A 19,354-nucleotide genomic window follows, 5' to 3' on the forward strand; every position below is an offset into this window, starting at 1 on the left:
TCTCGTGAAAAACGATCATAACGCGCTCTGTCGTTGAACTAAGTTAACTTTGTTGATATTTCGTTCAAATTGGTAACATAGAAACATGACCCGACCGTGAATCTAGTAGAATAAGGTTTATATCGATACAAACTGTTCTAAATAATTTTCTAGACTTGTGTAGAGGGAGTTCATAATTGAAAAGGACGTAAATATTATTCGCTGTGTTTATTACAGGTCATCACTCAAGTACGATGTATTTTTATTAAACATAATTTTTACAAATTGTTGTAGTATTTATCAGTATTAGTTTATTAAGTGTATATTGGATTTAAATACAATTCATGTACATTGACGGAATTATGTGAGTTTATATGAAAAGTTCATGAAATTATACACATCTTGCTTCATTATATGTCATTATACACATCAATTTTATAATTATTTTTATTTTACTTTTGTTTTTATCTGCTTTTACCAAGGTCGTTATCGTTGAAAGATGTACTGTCTACTTTTTCAAAATCTTATGGAATTAACTACATTTTAAAATAAAATAAAATTTGATTCTGCTCAATATTTTTTAAGAGGAGATTGAAAAAGATTTGATTTAAAATATTTATTGGTTATTTTATATTTCAGAAACAGTTATTAGATATATATAATGCCACGCAGAAACCGCACTAAGAAAGCCCCTCTTATTGGGGAGGATACTAGAATTGCAGTAAATTTAACGCTTAAAAAGTTATTGGAAACTCATGATCAAAAAGAATTAGAATTTCCATCTTCGTATACTGCGGAAGAAAGAGGCTATATTCATAAATTAGCGCATGAACTTGGATTAAAATCTAAAAGTAGAGGGTGAGTTAAAAATAATACAAATATTTCAATTTCAATGTAATAGATAATGAATATAAATAAATATAAATTTTCCCTTAACAGTAAAGGTACAAATCGCTTTTTAACTGTGTACAAAAGAGAAGGATCAACAATAGTTCAAGCTGATGCTGTAATAAAATTACAAAAAGCTTCAAGACAAAGTATATATAATTTATTACAGGCTTTCCCACTAAACCATAAAGAATGTCAGGATTTGTTACCACCGATTGAACGAGAACGGCCTCCTAATACAGATGGTACTCTGATATATATATCCAAAGTATATGTAATTAAATCGTGAAATTGAGCTTGTAATCTATAACTTTTAGTTTCAGTAAATACAAATACAAAAGCAATGGGTCGATTAAATAACAGCGTGCCTCAAATACCACAATTGAAAACTAATTTTGATGTATTAAATTATCGTAAAGCACTCCCAATATTTAGTTTCCGGGAAGACATTCTTGATGCATTAAATACTAATCAGGTAGTCATAATAGGAGGGGAAACAGGTAGTGGTAAAACTACCCAAGTTCCTCAATTTATTCTTGAACATTGCCAACAAAGGCAACAACCTTGTAGAATTATTTGCACTCAACCAAGGAGATTATCAGCTGTTTCAGTGGCTGAAAGAGTAGCATTTGAAAGAGATGAAAAAATTGGACAAACGTTCGGTTATCAAATAAGGCTTGAAAGTAGAGTTGCCCCAAAAACTCTTTTAACATACTGTACAAATGGTGTTCTCCTTAGAACTCTTATGGCAGGAGATTCTGCTTTAAGTACTGTCACACATGTTATCATGGATGAAGTTCACGAACGCGATAGGTTTTGCGATTTTCTTTTAATAGCATTAAAAGATGCAATACAAAAACATAAATCTCTTAAACTTGTGCTTATGAGCGCCACATTGGATGTTAACATTTTTGTTAAATATTTTAACAAATGTGCTGTTGTAAATGTCTTGGGAAGATCATATGATGTCGATACGTATTTTCTCGAAGATGTTCTAAAAATGACGGGTTATATGACGAAAGAAATGCTTTCAAAGAGAAAAGAGTTTATGAATAAAAAAGATCAACATAAAGTGTTGGAAACTTGGACTCAATATAAACCTCAACAATCAGGATCAAATACTATGAATGAAAGATGTATATTGCCTGCTCCAATTTTAGCACAACAGAATGAGCCAGTTCCTGAAAAAATAAAATTAGAACCATGGCTAGCCGAAGAAATGGATAAAAGCATTTCTGAAGCATGGTTACGCGGAGGCGAAGATAATTTTGCACAACTTTTATATTTCATACTTTCCGAAAATGTTTCGGTAGATTATCAACATTCCACGACATTCGTAACTCCGCTTATGATTGCCGCAGGAAAAGGATGTATAAATACCACAGAACAGCTTTTAAATTTAGGTGCAAATTTAAACCTACGAGCAGCCAATGAATGGACTGCATTAGATTGGGCAAAGAATATGAATCAAGCTGAATGTGCCGAGTTAATAGAAGCATATATGAAAACTTATGATTGTACACTACAGGATGAAACAAAAGTACATGCTAAAGATGTTTCGCTTTCGGAAGAAGATAAATTTTTATTAGATGTATATCAACATACATTTGATGATGATAAAATCAATTATGATCTCCTCTTTCAATTAATTTTGCACATCCACTTAAAGATGCCTCCTGGTTCTCTTTTAGTATTTTTACCAGGATATGATGATATCGTAACTATGAGAGAAAAGATAAATAATGAAGAAAAGGAAATGAATAAGGGTTTACGCTATAATTTGTATGTACTTCATTCAAATATGCAAACATGTGATCAAAAGAAAGTATTTAAGCCAAGTCCCGTGGGATCTCGGAAAATCATTCTTTCAACAAATATCGCTGAAACAAGTATCACAATTGATGATGTCGTATATGTTATTGATTCAGGAAAAGTTAAAGAAAAATCGTTTGATGCATTATCGGGAGTGTGTACACTTAAATCCAATTGGATTTCCCAAGCTTGTGCAAAACAACGTAAAGGTAGAGCAGGGAGATGTAGAAAAGGGATTTGTTATCGGCTATTCTCGGCGGTTCGATATAATAGCATGGAGCTTTATCAAACTCCAGAAATCTTAAGATCACCACTACAAGAACTGTGTTTGTATACAAAACATTTAGCTCCAGGAAATACTCCTATTGCAGAATTTTTAGATCGAGCATTGGAACCACCTTCCAATGTAGTAACAAGAAATGCAGTTCAATTACTGAAAACTATCGACGCATTAGATCCGTGGGAAGATCTCACTGAATTAGGAAGTCATTTGCTTGATTTACCAATTGAACCAAGACTTGGAAAAATGTTATTGTATGCTGTGGTTTTAAAATGCTTAGATCCTGTCTTGACTATTGTATGTAGTTTAGCATACAAGTAAGTAAGGATTTAGACTTTCAAGTATATGTTAAATAACTTGACTCAATATTATTTTGAAAAATGATTTTCAGAGATCCCTTTATATTACCCCTGGAACCATCACAAAAGAGAGCTGCAACTGCGGCTCGTAAGAGATTTGCGACTAATACATATTCCGATCATATGGCAGTTTTGCGTGCTTTCCAAGGGTGGCAGAATGCACGTGCAAGCGGCAAAGAACGCACATTTTGCGAACAAAATTTTATTTCAGCTGCTGTGATGGAGATGGTAGTTGGAATGCGTACACAACTGCTTGGTCAGCTTCGTGCATCTGGATTTGTTAGAGCAAGAGGGCCAGGAGACATTAGAGACTTAAATTCTAATTCTGAGAATTGGGCCGTAGTGAAAGCAGCTCTGACTGCTGGTTTATATCCGAACCTAATAAGATTAGACAGAGAGCATTTGCAACTAAGAACACAGTACATTGCTTCTTTAATTTTTTCAGTATTATATTTTTATATAATATAGTATTTATTTACATTTTTGATTATTAATTTTGTAGGAAAGAAGTGAAAGTATCTTTCCATCCATCATCAACTTTAAGAGATTGTCCAAAATCACCAAGGATGACATCCACTCAAACATATGCAGCTAATGTAGAAGCTTTGCCCTGTGATTGGTTACTTTATGAAGAAATGAGTCGTACAGGACGATTTTGTCATGTTAAGATGGTTACGCTGATCAATCCATTAACAGTAGCTTTGTTCTGTGGACCAGCAAGATTGTCCGTAGACGTAATTTATGAAGCTGAGTGTATGTAGTATCTGACTATTTAATATAATACATTTTATTAATATATCTTAATGTCATGATTTTTTATTTATAGCTGTACCAGAGAGTGAGTCAGATTCTGAAGTTGATGAAAGTAATGAAGGAACGATTTTTAAACTCGACGACTGGGTAGTATTTAAACTCGACCCAGAAACTGCTAGATTCTTTTTACATTTAAGACAAAAATGGAATGCCTTGTTCTTGAGACGTATGAAAACGCCGAATAAAGCAATGTCGCAACTTGACGAAAAGGTAGTGAGCACTTTAGTAAGTGTAATTACAAATGAAGAACAGACATGTGGATTACAACAACCATCTGGTATTGGTCAAAGACCACGACCTTTAATTGTTGATTATTATCCTGCCAATGTTAGGAGAACAGATGACTTTGTAGAGGTAATTTCTTAAATTTTCTGATATTAAATGAACACTAATATTTAGCTTTTTGTATTTATAGTTATATTTTGATTTAAAATTTATTTCCCTTTTTTTTTAGAGGAATTTTTAAAATTGGGCAGAAGAAAAATATTTTATTAAATGTAATCTATAAGAGATATTTTATTCTCTTGGTTCCTATGTATAACTTAATATGCAAAGACATAATGGCATTCCTAATTTGCATATTTTAATGAGAATTGAATAGGTTGCTTCTGAAATAGAATAGGATAAAGAAAAAAACGAATTGTGGGTGATTACCTATAAGGATAATCATAGTTTCATTAAAATGTTTAGTTAATAATGACAAAGCCAATAAATTTTGTTTTTCATTCGAAAATCTAAAAATAATATATTTTATTTAATCATATTATACATTTTATATATATATATATATATATATAATATATTTATATATATATATGTGTGTGTTGAAATTATTTATTAATTGCATATTTCTGGTCATTTAAATTCAATGTTGTCAAACACAAATTTGATGGTGAATAGGTAATATTTTTTCTTCTGAAATGCATAAAATATTTTGATTATACAAGTTGTTATAAAGTGTTACTGAAAAATGTCAAGTAATATAGGTAACTAAACATATAATTTCATGGCTTATCACGAGATTTGCTTTATTATGAGGGTGCTGTTTTTCTGAAATTGCTTTACATTTCCAGTTTATTTCCTAAATAGTATTAAATGAATAACATGTAGGAATCGAAGTGTAGATCTTTCTACCTTTTAATGTGATATACTGTATAGATATTAATCTAAGAGTAATTTATTTACATTTTATATCGTGCATAAAGTACTTAATGCTATGATTTAATATACAGAACAATGACACTTAAGAGAAACACTAATCTGCAAGCAAACAGACGATATAACTTTAATGAAATAGGAAATGAAACGCAATTTAATACTTTAATTATTTGACACAAATATTTTATAATCACTTTTATTTGAAATTCACTGCTTGCAAGTGTTTATTATCAAGTACAAAGTTTATTTATATTTAGATATTTTGGAAATCATAAACTACAGCAATATTGTTTGTTTTGTATACATCTAATTTGTCGAGCTAAAACATTAGGCAGCAATAACATATATATGTTAATGTCAACACAGTCTTTAGAATTATTGTAATACTCCTCAGTGTGATAATAAAAACGGTATATCATAATATATAAACATTTCTTTGTTTCTTACATTTCTTATTTACTATATATCTACAAATATATTAAATCAATGATATGTTACTTCTTGACTTATGCAATACACAGTTATGAAATAAATAATAAATATTCAAATTGTAACATGTGTTCTAAGTACAATCCTCCTCGAGCAAAAGTATACTTTTCCAGTTAATTAGACTATTGTCAAATTCCTTTTTTGTGTAATATAAACTGGTATGAATTTATATCATGTAACCTTACAGAAGTATTATATGAAGACATTTAACTTTCTTGTTTACTTGAAATATATATTACAATATAAAAGTATTGAGAAGAATAGTATTATGAAGTATTTTATTGTATTCATTTTTGTATCAACTTGTATCAAACTTTGATCACGGTAATCAGTTCATTATACAATCATAATCTATATACATATGTATATATACCGTTATAAGTATACGTATATATTTTTACGAAAAAGAATATCTTTTCTATAATTCTTTTTAAACTGTAATGTGAAATAAATTAAAATAAGACAATGTTATACGTTTTATGTCATTTTCATCGCATGTCAACTAATCATAAAGTTTTAACGAGATCTAAAGTATTTCGTTCTAACCTTTTATTATTTACACGTTGCAAATCAGGTAGAATAAATTGAAAGATCAATTACTTGTGATATGGCGATATTACTGTAGTTTAATTATTTCATTTTAACTTTAGATAATAATATGATTGTTAGTATTGGCCAAGTTTCAAAAACAGTGAAAGCACCACAAAAGCCTGAGTATGTGCCTAGAAAATACTGTGAGTTAAATAAGTATTTTCCTTACATTACTTATTTTGTTCCTGAAGGAAAGCATTATAACAGTAATTTTTATGCAAACAGTGTTAAATCTGTCTATTCAAAATGAGGATGCATCTACATTAAGGCATTTAAAATGGATGCTTCAAAAGGATGTTTTATCTCAAGATATTTTTTTAATTGGAGGTCCAGGGACTAGACGTAGAAAATTAGCTCTTGCTTTTCTCGAATTCACAGACCGTGAAGTAGAATTTATAGCACTTTCAAGGGATACAACAGAAGCAGATCTAAAACAGCGGAGAGAAATAAGAAGTGGCACTGCTTATTATCATGATCAAAGTGCTGTAAGGGCTGCAACAAATGGAAGGATTCTGATTATTGAAGGTGTAGAGAAAGCTGAAAGAAATGTTCTTCCTGTTCTGAATAATTTATTGGAAAACCGTGAAATGCATTTAGAGGATGGGAGATTTCTTGTCCCTGCAACACGTTATGATAAGTTACTCAAGGTATTAATATCTGTATACGTATATTGATTTGTTATTACTGATTAATGGATTTAGTAAATGTGTACTTTTTTAGACATACAGCCAGGAGGAATTAGATAATTGGAGACTAGTTAGAGTTAGCGAAGACTTTAGAGTTATTGCACTGGGTATGCCAGCACCAAGATATCCTGGCCATCCGCTTGATCCTCCTCTTAGATCTAGGTTTCAAGCCAGACATATTCCACCTCCAAGTTTTGAAGTGAGTATGTTTGATTAATAAATCAGGTATCCTACATAATTTCACTTAAAATAATTTTACTAATATTAAAAATGATATAAAAGAATTTTACGATTAAATTATAATATAAAATTACTGTTCACCTCATCAAAAAAACATAATAAGTGCATTATGCAATATATTGTGCAGAATTTTTACATTAAATAATTTATTCAATAAGTTCAGTGAAAATTATATATATATATATATATATATATATATATATAAAATTATAAAATTATACAACGCAACTCCTTCTGAGTATACATATTTATAGTACTTATTAGCAATATAGAGATTTAGAAGTTCGTGAGTTATAGGTTTTATGTGACAACGCTCAGTAATTACTGGCGCGGCTCAGAGAAGATCGTGGCACGTGTAATTTGCTAAAGTTTTACTTGATTTATGTAGCGTCGTATCGTTAGGTATGGGGTGCGGAGGTCGCACAAACCCCTCCAGTCGGCCATCCCTTCCGGAGCCGGTTTCCTTCCTATATAAACTGTTCGTAGCTGCGCTATGGTCACAGTCATCGTAGTTTAGATCGCGTGTCGCGAGAACAGTGGAACCTTGTTTGTCCTCCTGTTTAACTGGGAGTCAATACGTCGAAATTCGGTCGAATCACAAGTTCAACACGCGTTGTTACTGAATATAGGAAGAATTATCAATAATCAAGATACGTACAAGATTGAGAAACAAGATAATACAAAACGTCTTTTTGTATCTAAAAATTATAAGAATAAGAAATATGGCAAATTAGAAAATATTAATATTATATAAGTAAAAGAGAAACGTAACATCATTTAATGCAAATTGCTCGTGTTAATACTATATATATTAATAACATTTTAAAAAATAATTTGGAATTTCTGATGTATTTCTTTCTTGTATATTATTGATAAATTAATAAGTTAATAAGTAAATTATAATTGAACAATGCCAGCAATATGGTCGTCATCAGAAAGACCAATATCCGTTCGTACTATCTGGGTGGACGGTATTCGACACGCGATCCTATCACCCGATGATCCATTGATCCATTCTAAATCACGTCGACGTTCACGTGTATCGAGGAATAAAAGTTACTCAACGGAGTATCAACAGTTGGAATCGAGGCTGGATCGACTGAACAATTGTTTCACAAACTTGCAGATGGTAGTTAGCAACGGTCTTTCAGAAGCCAAAGAAACTTCTCAGATATATCGCAAACTATCCGCACCTCCTTGTTCCAGAATTTCGACTAGTACGTCCGATACTAGTATCTTAGAATCTATCCTAAATAATAATAGAAAATTTAAAAAGAAGTATCGCTGTCATAAAGCAATGAAAGAAGACCCAGTATTTTTCATCGACAAAGAAATTCTTAAAAGTGACATTTCTGAAAGAAGAACATCAGAGTCGGAGCCAGATTTTAAACTGAATATAACAGAATGTGGACAAACGGAGGGAACATCCGATACTTTTTGGAACCCATTATTCGAAAGGGTCCTCCAGTGGTTGGATTTGTCTGGGAAAACGCAAAATTTCAAGAACGATTTTGAAGACCACTTTGCGGAAAGGCCATCTGACGAGGAGGAACAAAAATGGAGTGCTACCAAGAGGAGACTTCCCCGTTTGAAACGTGATCCTTTCGAAGATAGAGAACGAATAACGATGAGAAACAACAAATTACCTAGAGAGCGTAATTCAGAACGCCTTAAAAAGGAAGAAAATAAAATGACGCAAAGTCGGTTGCCCAAGATAAAGAATACGAGGGAACAGTTTCAAGAATTGAACGAAAAGTTAAATAGTGCAAAAGCGTTTCCAAAGTCTGACGGAGATGAATCGAAAAATGAAATGAAAGAAAAAGCATCATCGGCGATATGGTGTCCTCCTAGCCGATTAAAGTTACACGTAGTGATACCGAGTCTCGCTTGCAAAGAGTTTCACACATCCTCGCAAGAATCATTGGTAGATGACTAAAAACAGTATTTAATCAGTCATATCATTACATGCATATTAGCAACTGTCTAATTTACATCAGATCTCCATAACATAATGTTTCTTAAAATTAATATCATCTTTTGCTGCAAGACTATCTTAAACAGGAATCTTATAAACTATATAAATTAATCAACTATTACAACATTTATCATAAGTGATATAATATACTGTTTGTAGTGATAGAATTTTATTAAAAATCCCAACAAGTTTAATACAAGTACTTACATCATCTAAAGGTAATTATCCATTATTCATACGTATACTTATTAACAGCATATAACTGAATTATTTTTAATTCTTTTATAAACACTCGTATTACTTTTATTTATTCGATTATAATGCATTATTTCGTTACATCAATTGCATGCGATACGTACAACGATAATTAATTTCTACACGTTAGCTCGATTATTCGCGGAAATGTGTTTCCCCATTTTTATAGCGGGCCTTTATTCGTTAATACTTGTGCATCGCCATGTATCATCCCTGTTTCATCCCTGTTCACGACTTCCTACTAAAATTCAATACGTCGCGGCGTCGGAATAAATCCGGTTTTATCGAGAGTCAATTCGACACCCATTATCCTGCGCGTGAAGGAGCAGTTGGTAATGGTGCCGGCACGAGACGTCGCGACCAAAGAACCTTACACGCTTTAGCGTCGTTTAGTATTGTTTGCAAATTGGACAAAGTAAATAATATTCGTGGTAAGGGTCACATAAAAAGTCAAATATAATTAAGGGGTATTTAACTACCTTAGGGCGTTTCTTCGTGACGAGACGACAGAGCTTCCAATAATACCTTCTAAAATTTTGCATTATGCAGTGCTATTTACGAACCAATAAGTTTACACGTGAAAGATCTGTTTTGCTTTAAAACATAACCGTATAACGTAGGTTGAAAGTAGTTTTGGTACCTGGTACCTAGTTGAAAGTTGGTACTGTTATTTCAAAAGTTGAGAGCAAAACACTACTTCTTTTAAATGTGACTTTATAATATTAATTTCTTCCAAGAAACTGTATTAATCATACAGAAGTGGAGAAATTTATTTTTTCCAAATCAGACTCGGGTAACATAATAAAATCAGTTGTGCACTGAATATTCTGTGCTCATGTCTCTTTTTAACAGCGAATTACTTTGCTGAAATTACATATATACTTAGTTTTAACGAGTTACATATGTATTTAATTTTATTCTCAATGCTCCATTTATGAATTTACATAAACGAATTTATAGGATTCTTTCTTAAACCTATATTTGCGATATAGTCTTAAAGATTTAGTTTAAAAAGAACGATGAAAATTATTGGGAATAATTGAATAATAAATCATGGTATGGTATGGTTTATATTGCATAATTGTGACATTTTTGTAAGGGTTGAATATTTTACATAGTTAAGGTAGAGAACTGCCGATTATTGCGTAATAGTACATGATTTATGAACTCTGCATTGAACCTCAATGATTTATTGGAGGCTATAAATCGCGTGATTGCAGTTTCGAACAAGACATTGATGTCATAATCGGTCAGAGTATTTTAAGAAGTTTCCGAAAGTTTGTCACTTACATCAGAGACATGTATCGTTATTTACAAAGGAATGAACAGTGTCGATCTTATCTCAGAATATAACTTTTGTAAAAAAGTTTGCAGTTATTCAACACTGCAGCAGTTCCTTTAAATTGCATTCGTTTCATGAGTTATTGGAAGTGACATCAAACGCCAAGTAATAATGCAATTTAACATGCAATCGTGATCTGTGTTCATTAATAGAAACTTTAAGTTCTATCGAAAGAGACAAAAAGAACCTTGTAATGAACGCATACTCGGTAACGATTCGTTCGAAATATATCCACCTTTTTCATTTGTAAGAAAGTAATTGCTTTTTCTACGTACGTTTACAAGTACCATAGAAATGATTCTGTATGACTATAGAATGGCTGCTTAACGTAGATTATTTCTATTTGCCCTCCACTAAAGGAACATTTTCGTGATATCATTTGTTACAATTTTACGAAAATTAATATAATAATCGCTAATTAATACAATGTAATATCACGAGAATTTGCTTTTAATGTCGTTACGAACAAGTAGAAACAATCTATGATAAGGTAGTCATTCTATGATCATAACGGGCCGTTTCTATGGTACTTGTAAATGTTCATAATAACAATACAAAAATGTACGATATACGGAAGTTTATATGGTTGTTTCTGACATATCAAAATCTTAAGGTATTGATACAGTAATTAATACAAAGTATTTAAAAAAAACAATCGTGTAATCTATCATGTATGTACTTTCTAAATTTTTGAAAATTAAAATCCTCTAAACTTTTTAAGTATCAATACAGTAGCAACAATGAAATATTTCAAGAGCTGTTTCTTTGTTCTTAACGAAAATGGGGATATAAGAAAGGTTTGATGGAAGTTGAATTGATATGAAGGTAGTTTCAGCTTTTTTCGCTAGATCTATTCCGAGGATTGTTAAAGCAATCGTATTTTCCCGGAAACCGCGATAATCGCACCGATAGGTCTGAGAATGTAGTCCAATTGAAACTTTCCGATAGAAATCTGTAAGCTATCTAGAGAGTTTCGTGCCGAGTGGTAGTTATTATCGTACTTGGCGCGCACTGGAAAGCTCTCTTGGTGCTAATCACTCGCGTGGACTGTTTCAAACAAATTGTGGTGTAACATTCCGTACGCGGACTTGTTCACAATTATGCAGGATATGCGGTTCTCTGGCAAATGGAAATAATGCGAATACCTCGCGGAAGTAGTGTAACCATAACTTTGCTCACTATGAGGTATTCGAAGCAGCGTGAATTAACTTCTGTTTGAGAGTTAAAGTCATCGTAAACAGTATGCTTCGTACGCTCATTGTCAGCATTGACACGCAAGAAAAAGTCTAAACAGATTTTCTTACATCATGTAAAAGAAAAAAATTGATTAGAATATCAAGCTAAAACATTATTTAGAGAATTTTTCGAGAAATTTGTTTGAACATTTTTGCAATTTTTAGGAGCAATTGAACACATTAAAAAATCTAGTTACGCACGCTGACATTGTGAAATTAAAGCAACTATTATCGTGCTCGCACGCTTTCGTTACACAAGAGGCTGTGTCCTTAGGTCTTCCGGATTTTCCTCTCGATAATTTGACATCGGTTGCTATTATACTGGTAAATTGTTTATCCTAAATTCTTCTTTATTCTGAATTTTGATTTACTTAATGTATTATTTGTTAATTTGTATGTAAACCGCAGGATAAGTGTCCATACCTGTCGGTGTACGATATATTTTACAGATGTTATCCGTATAAGCTATTTTTGGCAAAGGAGGGTCAATCGGCCGTCGAAAGCATCCTCGAAACTTTTAATATACCGAAACCAACGATGCACGACGGTATGATTTCAAAATATGTAAATGTAGATAGGAAAAATGAAGAAGACAATTCAGTGAATGTCAGTATAAAGCATCCTTCTGGAGAAATAGGGTTGAACGTGAGTAGACTTGTTAAGAAAGAAGAATTTATAAATTTGCACATCATATCTCAGTCGTATGTTTTAAATAGGTTCCTTGTGGCACGAAAAAGATTAATGAAAGAGCACAAGAAAGTAAATACGTAGAAACGAGTTATCAGAATAATTTATTGATAAGTTTGTTGGAATCGCATGTTGTTTCTGATATTTGTTTGATCGGTCCAAAAGGATGTGGGAAATCAATAACTGTACAAACGTTAGCTAATTTATTGGGGTACGAAGTCGAGCCTGTCGTATTGTATCAGGCAAGTGTCACATACTCGTACACATTTCTAAATTAATTTTAAATAAACATGCAATTTATTTGAAACAATTGAAATATCTTCTTAGGATATGACATCTAGAGACTTGATACAACAACGGACAACATTGTCCAATGGTGATACGGTTTGGAAAAATTCTCCGCTAGTCGATGCAGCTTTGCATGGAAAATTGGCTATACTGGATGGAATTAACAGAATCGATCCTAGCACTCTAGCTATTGTACATAGGTACATTGTCTTTAAACATTTTAAGCTCTCCAAATGTTCTTTTATTCGTTTTATTCATTTTTAGATTGGTTCACGATCGGGAGTTACAGCTGCACGACGGTAAAAGACTCATCAGAGCAGATCGTTACGACGAGATAAAGGAGAAGTACAATAAATCCGACGCAGAACTGCAAGAATCTGGTGTGCTGCGTATTCATCCATCGTTTCGAATTATAGCTTTAGCAGAATCACCGATGCTTAACACGTCTTCGAGGCAATGGTTGAATTCAGAGCTGCTCAGTTTGTTCCTTTTCCACGAGATGAGACCGCTCACCAAGTCAGAGGAGCTCCATATCGTTCGATCAAAGGTATTTATTATCATTTTCGTTCGTTTCTTTTAACATTTGACAGAGACGCTTCCATGTATACCAAATGATGTCTTACGTTGTTTTTAGTACGGGGAACCTTCCACGGCGTTATTAAACATTCTGGAATTGGCACACGTACTGCGATCCTCCAGCGATCCAACTTTACAGTCCTTAGCTAGCTTTCTCAGTACGAGACAGCTTCTGAGGATAGCAGAAAGGATGCACAAGTTCCAAACTGACGATGCTTATAGCGCAGTGCAACGCTCTTGTCTGGCTCGTTTCTTACCAACGATAGCGAAACAAGCACTGGACGATTGCTGCAATAGCGTAGATATCGTTGCAACGAAAAATACGGTAGACCAGAACATCAAGTGTCAAATTAATGGGAATACCGTAAAAATTGGTAATACGGTTACCGAACGATACAACACGACAGCTTTGACAAAAGTACCTGATGTTTTATTTTACGACGTGCCGCAACACGTTGCGCTATTGGAGAATCTACTGCAAGACTTTAGTTTGGGACAGAATCTGTTGCTAGTTGGAAACCAGGGTGTCGGCAAAAATAAAATCGTCGATCGATTGTTACAACTTCTAAATAGGCCGCGTGAATATATACAACTACACAGGGACACTACTGTTCAAACTTTGACTCTTCAACCAATGGTTAGGGATGGAAAAGTTGTGTACGAAGACTCGCCACTCGTGCAAGCTGTTAAATTGGGACACGTGCTCGTCGTTGATGAAGCAGACAAAGCTCCAACCCATGTTACGTGTATTTTAAAGGTATGTACGTGCAAACTAAGTTATATCGGATGTGTTATCATAGAAATTAGTAGCCCACATAAAAGAGACGTGTATAGCTAATGAATCTGGTTTATAATTTCCGAATAATTTAATTTAGACGATCTCTGTAACAATGTTTAGATTTAATCTTTCAATTTCTATATTTAATATTTTGGAGACTAAGAAATAGTACATTTTTTATCGCCCGGACACTTTATAGCTGCACCAAATTATGGTTCCTGAATTATGAAACTTTAGCCAGTAAGATTACGGAACTTTAATGCCATCATAAGTTTTCTCAAAGTCTTAAGATTAGTCTTAAGATTTAACGCGTACAATTTCATTTTCTATGATCTTTCTGGTTCCAGACTTTAGTCGAATCTGGTGAAATGATATTATCAGACGGAAGACGCATAGTATCTTCTCTAAGTTCCGATGAAGAAAATTCGAATAAAATACTGCTTCATCCAGATTTTAAAATGATAATATTAGCAAACAGACCCGGTTTTCCATTCTTGGGAAATGATTTCTTTGGGGCACTGGGTGATCTATTCAGTACGCATACGGTCGATAATCCAAGCGTTGAAAATGAAATTCAACTTTTGAAACGTTACGGTCCGAATGTAGACGAACAAATAATATTTAAATTGGTAAAAGCTTTTGGAAAATTGCGAAATATGGCTGATCAAGGATTAGTTTCTTATCCATATTCGACTCGGGAAGTTGTTAATATTGTAAAGCATTTAGAGGTGAGCTTTTATCATTGTTTATTATTTATGTGAGCCTCGATCCAAAGCTTTATTCAATCTGTGATGTTTCGTTCATTGGCGAATTGTTTTATTTACTTTTTCAGAAATTCCCACAAGAACCGTTATCTAAGGTGGTGCGAAATGTATTCGATTTCGATCGATATAGCGAGGAAACTTTTGATACTTTAGTATCTGTATTACACGAACATGGGATTCCCATTGGAACAAGTTCTACTAATATTTCGTTAGCGAAAGAGTAAGATATTTAATAAAAAGAATTCCGTTAGAATAGTTTTTACCTCGGACAAATGAAAGTTATACGTTTAACATGTATTTTTATTTTTGAATAATATACACGTATTTAGAACAAGAATAAAACATAGAAAGAATACAACGTTTAATATTTCTTTTTCCTTTTCCTTTGCAGAATATCTTTGCCGGAAAGCAAAATTAGTGCTACCTGGAATTTTTCTAATAAGCAGGACGTGCTACGCGTGCAGGAAAAATATATTAAGTTAAAACCACCGATAAGTTTAAGTCAAAAGATTTTATCTTTAGATCGCGTTGAAGCCAGATCAGCTTTATTTACTGAATTACAAAGTTATTGGACCATTCCAATTAGTGACACCGCCGTAGTCGCAGGTCTGTCAGTTATTAAAGGTACAAAAGCCGATGGAAAGGATGACGTAATTAATGTCCTTGCTACGAATCCATTAAAGATCTATAGCATGACTCAAGAATCAGATAAAGTTCAGGAAACTACGTTACATGGATTAATAAATTCTGAAAGAAGCAATAGACTTCGATTCACAATGGCAAGTGATAAAAATCAAAACGTTTTAGTCTACGAAGAAACAGTAAGTAATTTTTATATCAAATGAATTTCTTTTTATTATAGCGTATTGTACAAAATGTTTGTTTCCAGAGCAATGTTCTTTTAATAGTGAATTTAGGCGAAGGATTCGTTCAGAAGGTAGAAATATTATCTTTCTTCGATATGGCATCGGATAAAATATCAAATGCCTTGAGAAATACAAGTTTTCACCGAAAAATGAAGACGGATTTGATAAAATCCCATAATCAAATCGTTTTCTATGTCTATAATTCTAACAAGATAGAAGTGGTCGATTTAAATCGCATGTGTTTCTATATAGTGAATTTACCGTTTGAAATAGAATCAGTTTTACTTCCATCAGAAAAAAGGTGGTTGATTCAAGGTAGAAATCAAAACAAATATATTCTCAAGAAATCTGTAGAATCGTCACCGTGTCCAAATGTTTTACAACAAGTAGAAGAATCTAGTAAAAATAATTTTGAAAATGATTTATTTCTCAGTTGCACTGACAGCAACTTGAACAGCAATCTACTTAGTGCAGCATTGAAACAGAAAATAGATTCTCCAAATAGATTGCTAGTATCTAACAATACCTATGCCACTATTGCTGTTGGATTTCCTGATCTAGATAGTTTTAACGAACTACATACTTGGCCAAGACCAAAACAGAGCAGAAGCTCCGCGCCCCCTGTTTTTATGGATAATGGGCAAATTATTAGAACGGTTACAGCTCGTGAAGTTCCTAATGATATTCTTCCAAACACTGGAGCAAATTTAGGGGTCGTTGCTTATATAGAAATTGTTGATATCGTAAATCAGAAGCTACGATATATACCTGTACCAGAGTAAGTATATGTGATTAAATTTAATGTCCAATAATTATTAAATATGTACTTATTAATCGTATTATTTATATCTTTAGACTATCCACCGTATCGCATATGACTCAATTTTTGTATCCAAACAAGCAGAACTTGTATATTGCTCTTAAATCAAATCAGGATCTTGTAACGGTAGATGCAGGTGGTTGCGTTCGCCTTTGGGAGACGTCACTAGCGAATATTGAAAAATCACTTGGAGCTTGGAGAAGAATGTTGGAAGACGGTAATGAAAATTTGCAAATGACGAAAGAAAGGTATTCTGGTTTGGATGTTAGTGGCCCAAAACATGGTAAAATCGATGACAAAAACGAACCGCACGTTGGAGGCAATACATGGGCAGGAGGAACCGGAGGTATGGTGTGTGATGTACTAAACACAACAAACGATGATGCAATATAAAATACACAATGAAAATTTCAGGAAGGGACACAGCTGGTCTTGGTGGAAAAGGTGGACCTTATCGCTTAGATGCTGGCCATACGGTGCATCAACTTAGCGACGAAGAAAAGAACGCGGTACCAGAACATATTAAAAAGGCAGCGAGAGAAATGGGTCTTAAAGCCTTTCAGCAACGACTAAGAGAAATTAATATGAGCGAATATGATCATAATCTTTATTCCCAATTCAGTGACGCTGTCCAGAAGCAAGTTAAAGCGTTAAGAACTATAATAGGTTAATACTATCCGCATATTGCTATATCAGTATACATTTCTAGACTAATTAAGGATGTATCAGATATCTGATAAACTTTAATGCGTCATTCGAATTAAATATTTATGCTTGGAAGAAATAATTTATAACTATGAAATATTTATTTTATGTTAATAAAGTTAGAATGCTTCAATTACGTTTTACAGACAGTCTACAGGCAAAAAGTAAAGAACGTCAATGGTGCAGACACCAAACTTCCGGTGAGCTAGACGATACTAAACTAATCGAAGGATTAACAGGGGAAAGAACAATTTACCGAAGAAGGGCGGAGAAAGAACCCGAGCTCGGCACTCCTCCGACAAAACCGAAGCGTTTAAAATTAGTAGTGGACGTTTCTGGTAGCATGTATAGGTTTAATGGTTATGATGGACGTCTTGATAGAGAAATGGAAGCTTGTGTTATGGTAATGGAGGCGTTTAGTGGGTACGAAGGGAAGTTTCAGTACGATATCGTTGGCCATTCCGGTGATGACTATAATATTGTTTTTGTAAAGCATACTCAACCGCCGGCTAATAATAAGCGTAGATTGGAAGTAATAAAGGTAATAGTAGTTAAAAAACATTGTTCCAATTAAACGTGAGGTGCGGTATTACGAACGATATAATTTTTTTTTTAGACGATGCATGCACACTCACAATTTTGCATGTCTGGCGATAATACTTTAGAGGCGACTCAACATGCGATCGCAAATCTAGCGAAAGAAGACGCCGATGAATGTATCGTTGTTGTACTGTCGGACGCCAATTTTGAACGTTATGGTATTCGTCCCGAGCTATTTACAAAAATTCTTACATCGAATGCAGATGTTAATGCATTTGCTATATTTATTGGTTCTTTAGGCGATCAAGCTTTTTAGTAAGTATATTGTTTGATATTCGTAAAATGTTTGAATACTTTGTAAAAAACTACAGATAAAAATGTATATTTTTAATTTTAAGTTTAACCAAGAAGATAGCCTCGGGACGTGCGTTTGTCTGTATGGATCTCAAGGATATACCTCGAATCTTGCAACAAATATTTGCTGCTTCTTTGTTAAGTACTACAAGATCCGGTTGATGTATCACTGATGTAATATACTTTGTTATCAATCTTTAAATAAATATTTATAAGGATACAAATCGTTAATAGCTAAGAAATGTATTGTAATATATACGTATTTGGTATTATTATTAATTTTTTACATATACATATGTAATAGAATTATTTTTATCAAAATAATTTATTTTTACATTAAAATTAGTACTAATAATTAGCACTAATTAATTAATTCTACCATATTTTGTATTATTTTTCTTATTATAATTACTTTAAAATATTTACTAATTTAAAACATGCAATACTTTTGCAAATATTGGTATCATTCTATTCATTGCATTTGACTATCTAGTAACAATAGAACATCGAATCTTACCGAAATTAACCGAAAACACTCGAAATATTCAAAAACGTATCTTTACATTTTCATTCAATTTGCCCATAAATACAATTAATATAAATCTATTTATCCCATATACGTCACAACCAATTTATTTTATGATTAACACTTCAAAATAATACAAAAATGCTCTTATACAAAAAACAAAATATCTTACCGAGCAGTCCGCGAAATGAGCCAAAATCATCTCCAAATCAGTCAAGAAACATTGCACTTTACACTTTGAAAAAAGATATTATATGTTACACACGCTGAATTTATTCCACGTGTTTATCGAAGAATTATATCGTGTAGGGGGAGGTTTGGTGCTCGCGCATCGCTAGGAGTCAGGAC

At 33.0% G+C, this 19,354-nt stretch overlaps 2 protein-coding genes across 6 annotated transcripts; both read left to right on the top strand.

The window, feature by feature from the left end:
* Positions 1-99: 99 nt before the first annotated feature.
* Positions 100-5,718, top strand: LOC117166414 (3'-5' RNA helicase YTHDC2). 3 transcript variants are annotated; one of them, XM_076627746.1, is made up of 8 exons: positions 100-228; positions 619-837; positions 919-1,112; positions 1,185-3,276; positions 3,351-3,737; positions 3,821-4,071; positions 4,145-4,485; positions 4,586-5,718. In XM_076627746.1, exons 2-8 carry the CDS (start codon positions 641-643, stop codon positions 4,595-4,597), a joined length of 3,474 nt encoding a protein of 1,157 aa, XP_076483861.1. In that variant the 5' UTR covers positions 100-228; positions 619-640; the 3' UTR covers positions 4,598-5,718. The 3 variants fall into 3 exon arrangements, with proteins under 3 accessions (XP_076483861.1, XP_033206259.1, XP_033206262.1); XM_033350368.2 differs by having other exon boundaries at positions 185-343; XM_033350371.2 differs by having other exon boundaries at positions 185-343; positions 1,191-3,276.
* Positions 5,719-6,081: 363 nt separating this feature from the next.
* On the top strand, positions 6,082-18,700 carry c12.2 (von Willebrand factor A domain-containing protein c12.2). 3 transcript variants are annotated; one of them, XM_076627742.1, is made up of 19 exons: positions 6,082-6,102; positions 6,429-6,512; positions 6,595-7,016; positions 7,090-7,254; positions 12,268-12,426; positions 12,511-12,747; positions 12,819-13,031; positions 13,117-13,277; positions 13,342-13,624; positions 13,712-14,410; positions 14,779-15,159; positions 15,264-15,415; positions 15,587-16,016; positions 16,085-16,839; positions 16,917-17,227; positions 17,296-17,547; positions 17,733-18,127; positions 18,203-18,441; positions 18,525-18,700. In XM_076627742.1, exons 2-19 carry the CDS (start codon positions 6,437-6,439, stop codon positions 18,640-18,642), a joined length of 5,448 nt encoding a protein of 1,815 aa, XP_076483857.1. In that variant the 5' UTR covers positions 6,082-6,102; positions 6,429-6,436; the 3' UTR covers positions 18,643-18,700. The 3 variants fall into 3 exon arrangements, with proteins under 3 accessions (XP_076483857.1, XP_033206284.2, XP_076483858.1); XM_033350393.2 differs by lacking the exon at positions 6,082-6,102 and adding an exon at positions 6,162-6,352; XM_076627743.1 differs by lacking the exons at positions 6,082-6,102; positions 6,429-6,512; positions 6,595-7,016; positions 7,090-7,254 and having other exon boundaries at positions 12,286-12,426; positions 12,552-12,747.
* Positions 18,701-19,354: the final 654 nt, after the last annotated feature.

This window comes from Bombus vancouverensis, chromosome 2 (genome assembly GCF_051014615.1).
Source record: "Bombus vancouverensis nearcticus chromosome 2, iyBomVanc1_principal, whole genome shotgun sequence".
Classification (NCBI taxonomy): Eukaryota; Metazoa; Arthropoda; class Insecta; order Hymenoptera; family Apidae; genus Bombus; species Bombus vancouverensis.

Excerpts from the sequence above, each read along its gene's own strand:
- LOC117166414 (XM_076627746.1), top strand. The coding sequence starts at position 641 with ATGCCACGCAGAAACCGCACTAAGAAAGCCCCTCTTATTGGGGAGGAT. Across the intron at positions 3,277-3,350 it reads GTATGTAGTTTAGCATACAA|AGATCCCTTTATATTACCCC; the intron begins GTAAGTAAGGAT and ends AATGATTTTCAG. Across the intron at positions 4,072-4,144 it reads CGTAATTTATGAAGCTGAGT|CTGTACCAGAGAGTGAGTCA; the intron begins GTATGTAGTATC and ends TTTTATTTATAG.
- c12.2 (XM_033350393.2), top strand. The coding sequence starts at position 6,244 with ATGTTATACGTTTTATGTCATTTTCATCGCATGTCAACTAATCATAAA. Across the intron at positions 12,748-12,818 it reads CTGGAGAAATAGGGTTGAAC|GTTCCTTGTGGCACGAAAAA; the intron begins GTGAGTAGACTT and ends TGTTTTAAATAG. Across the intron at positions 16,017-16,084 it reads TTTTAGTCTACGAAGAAACA|AGCAATGTTCTTTTAATAGT; the intron begins GTAAGTAATTTT and ends GTTTGTTTCCAG.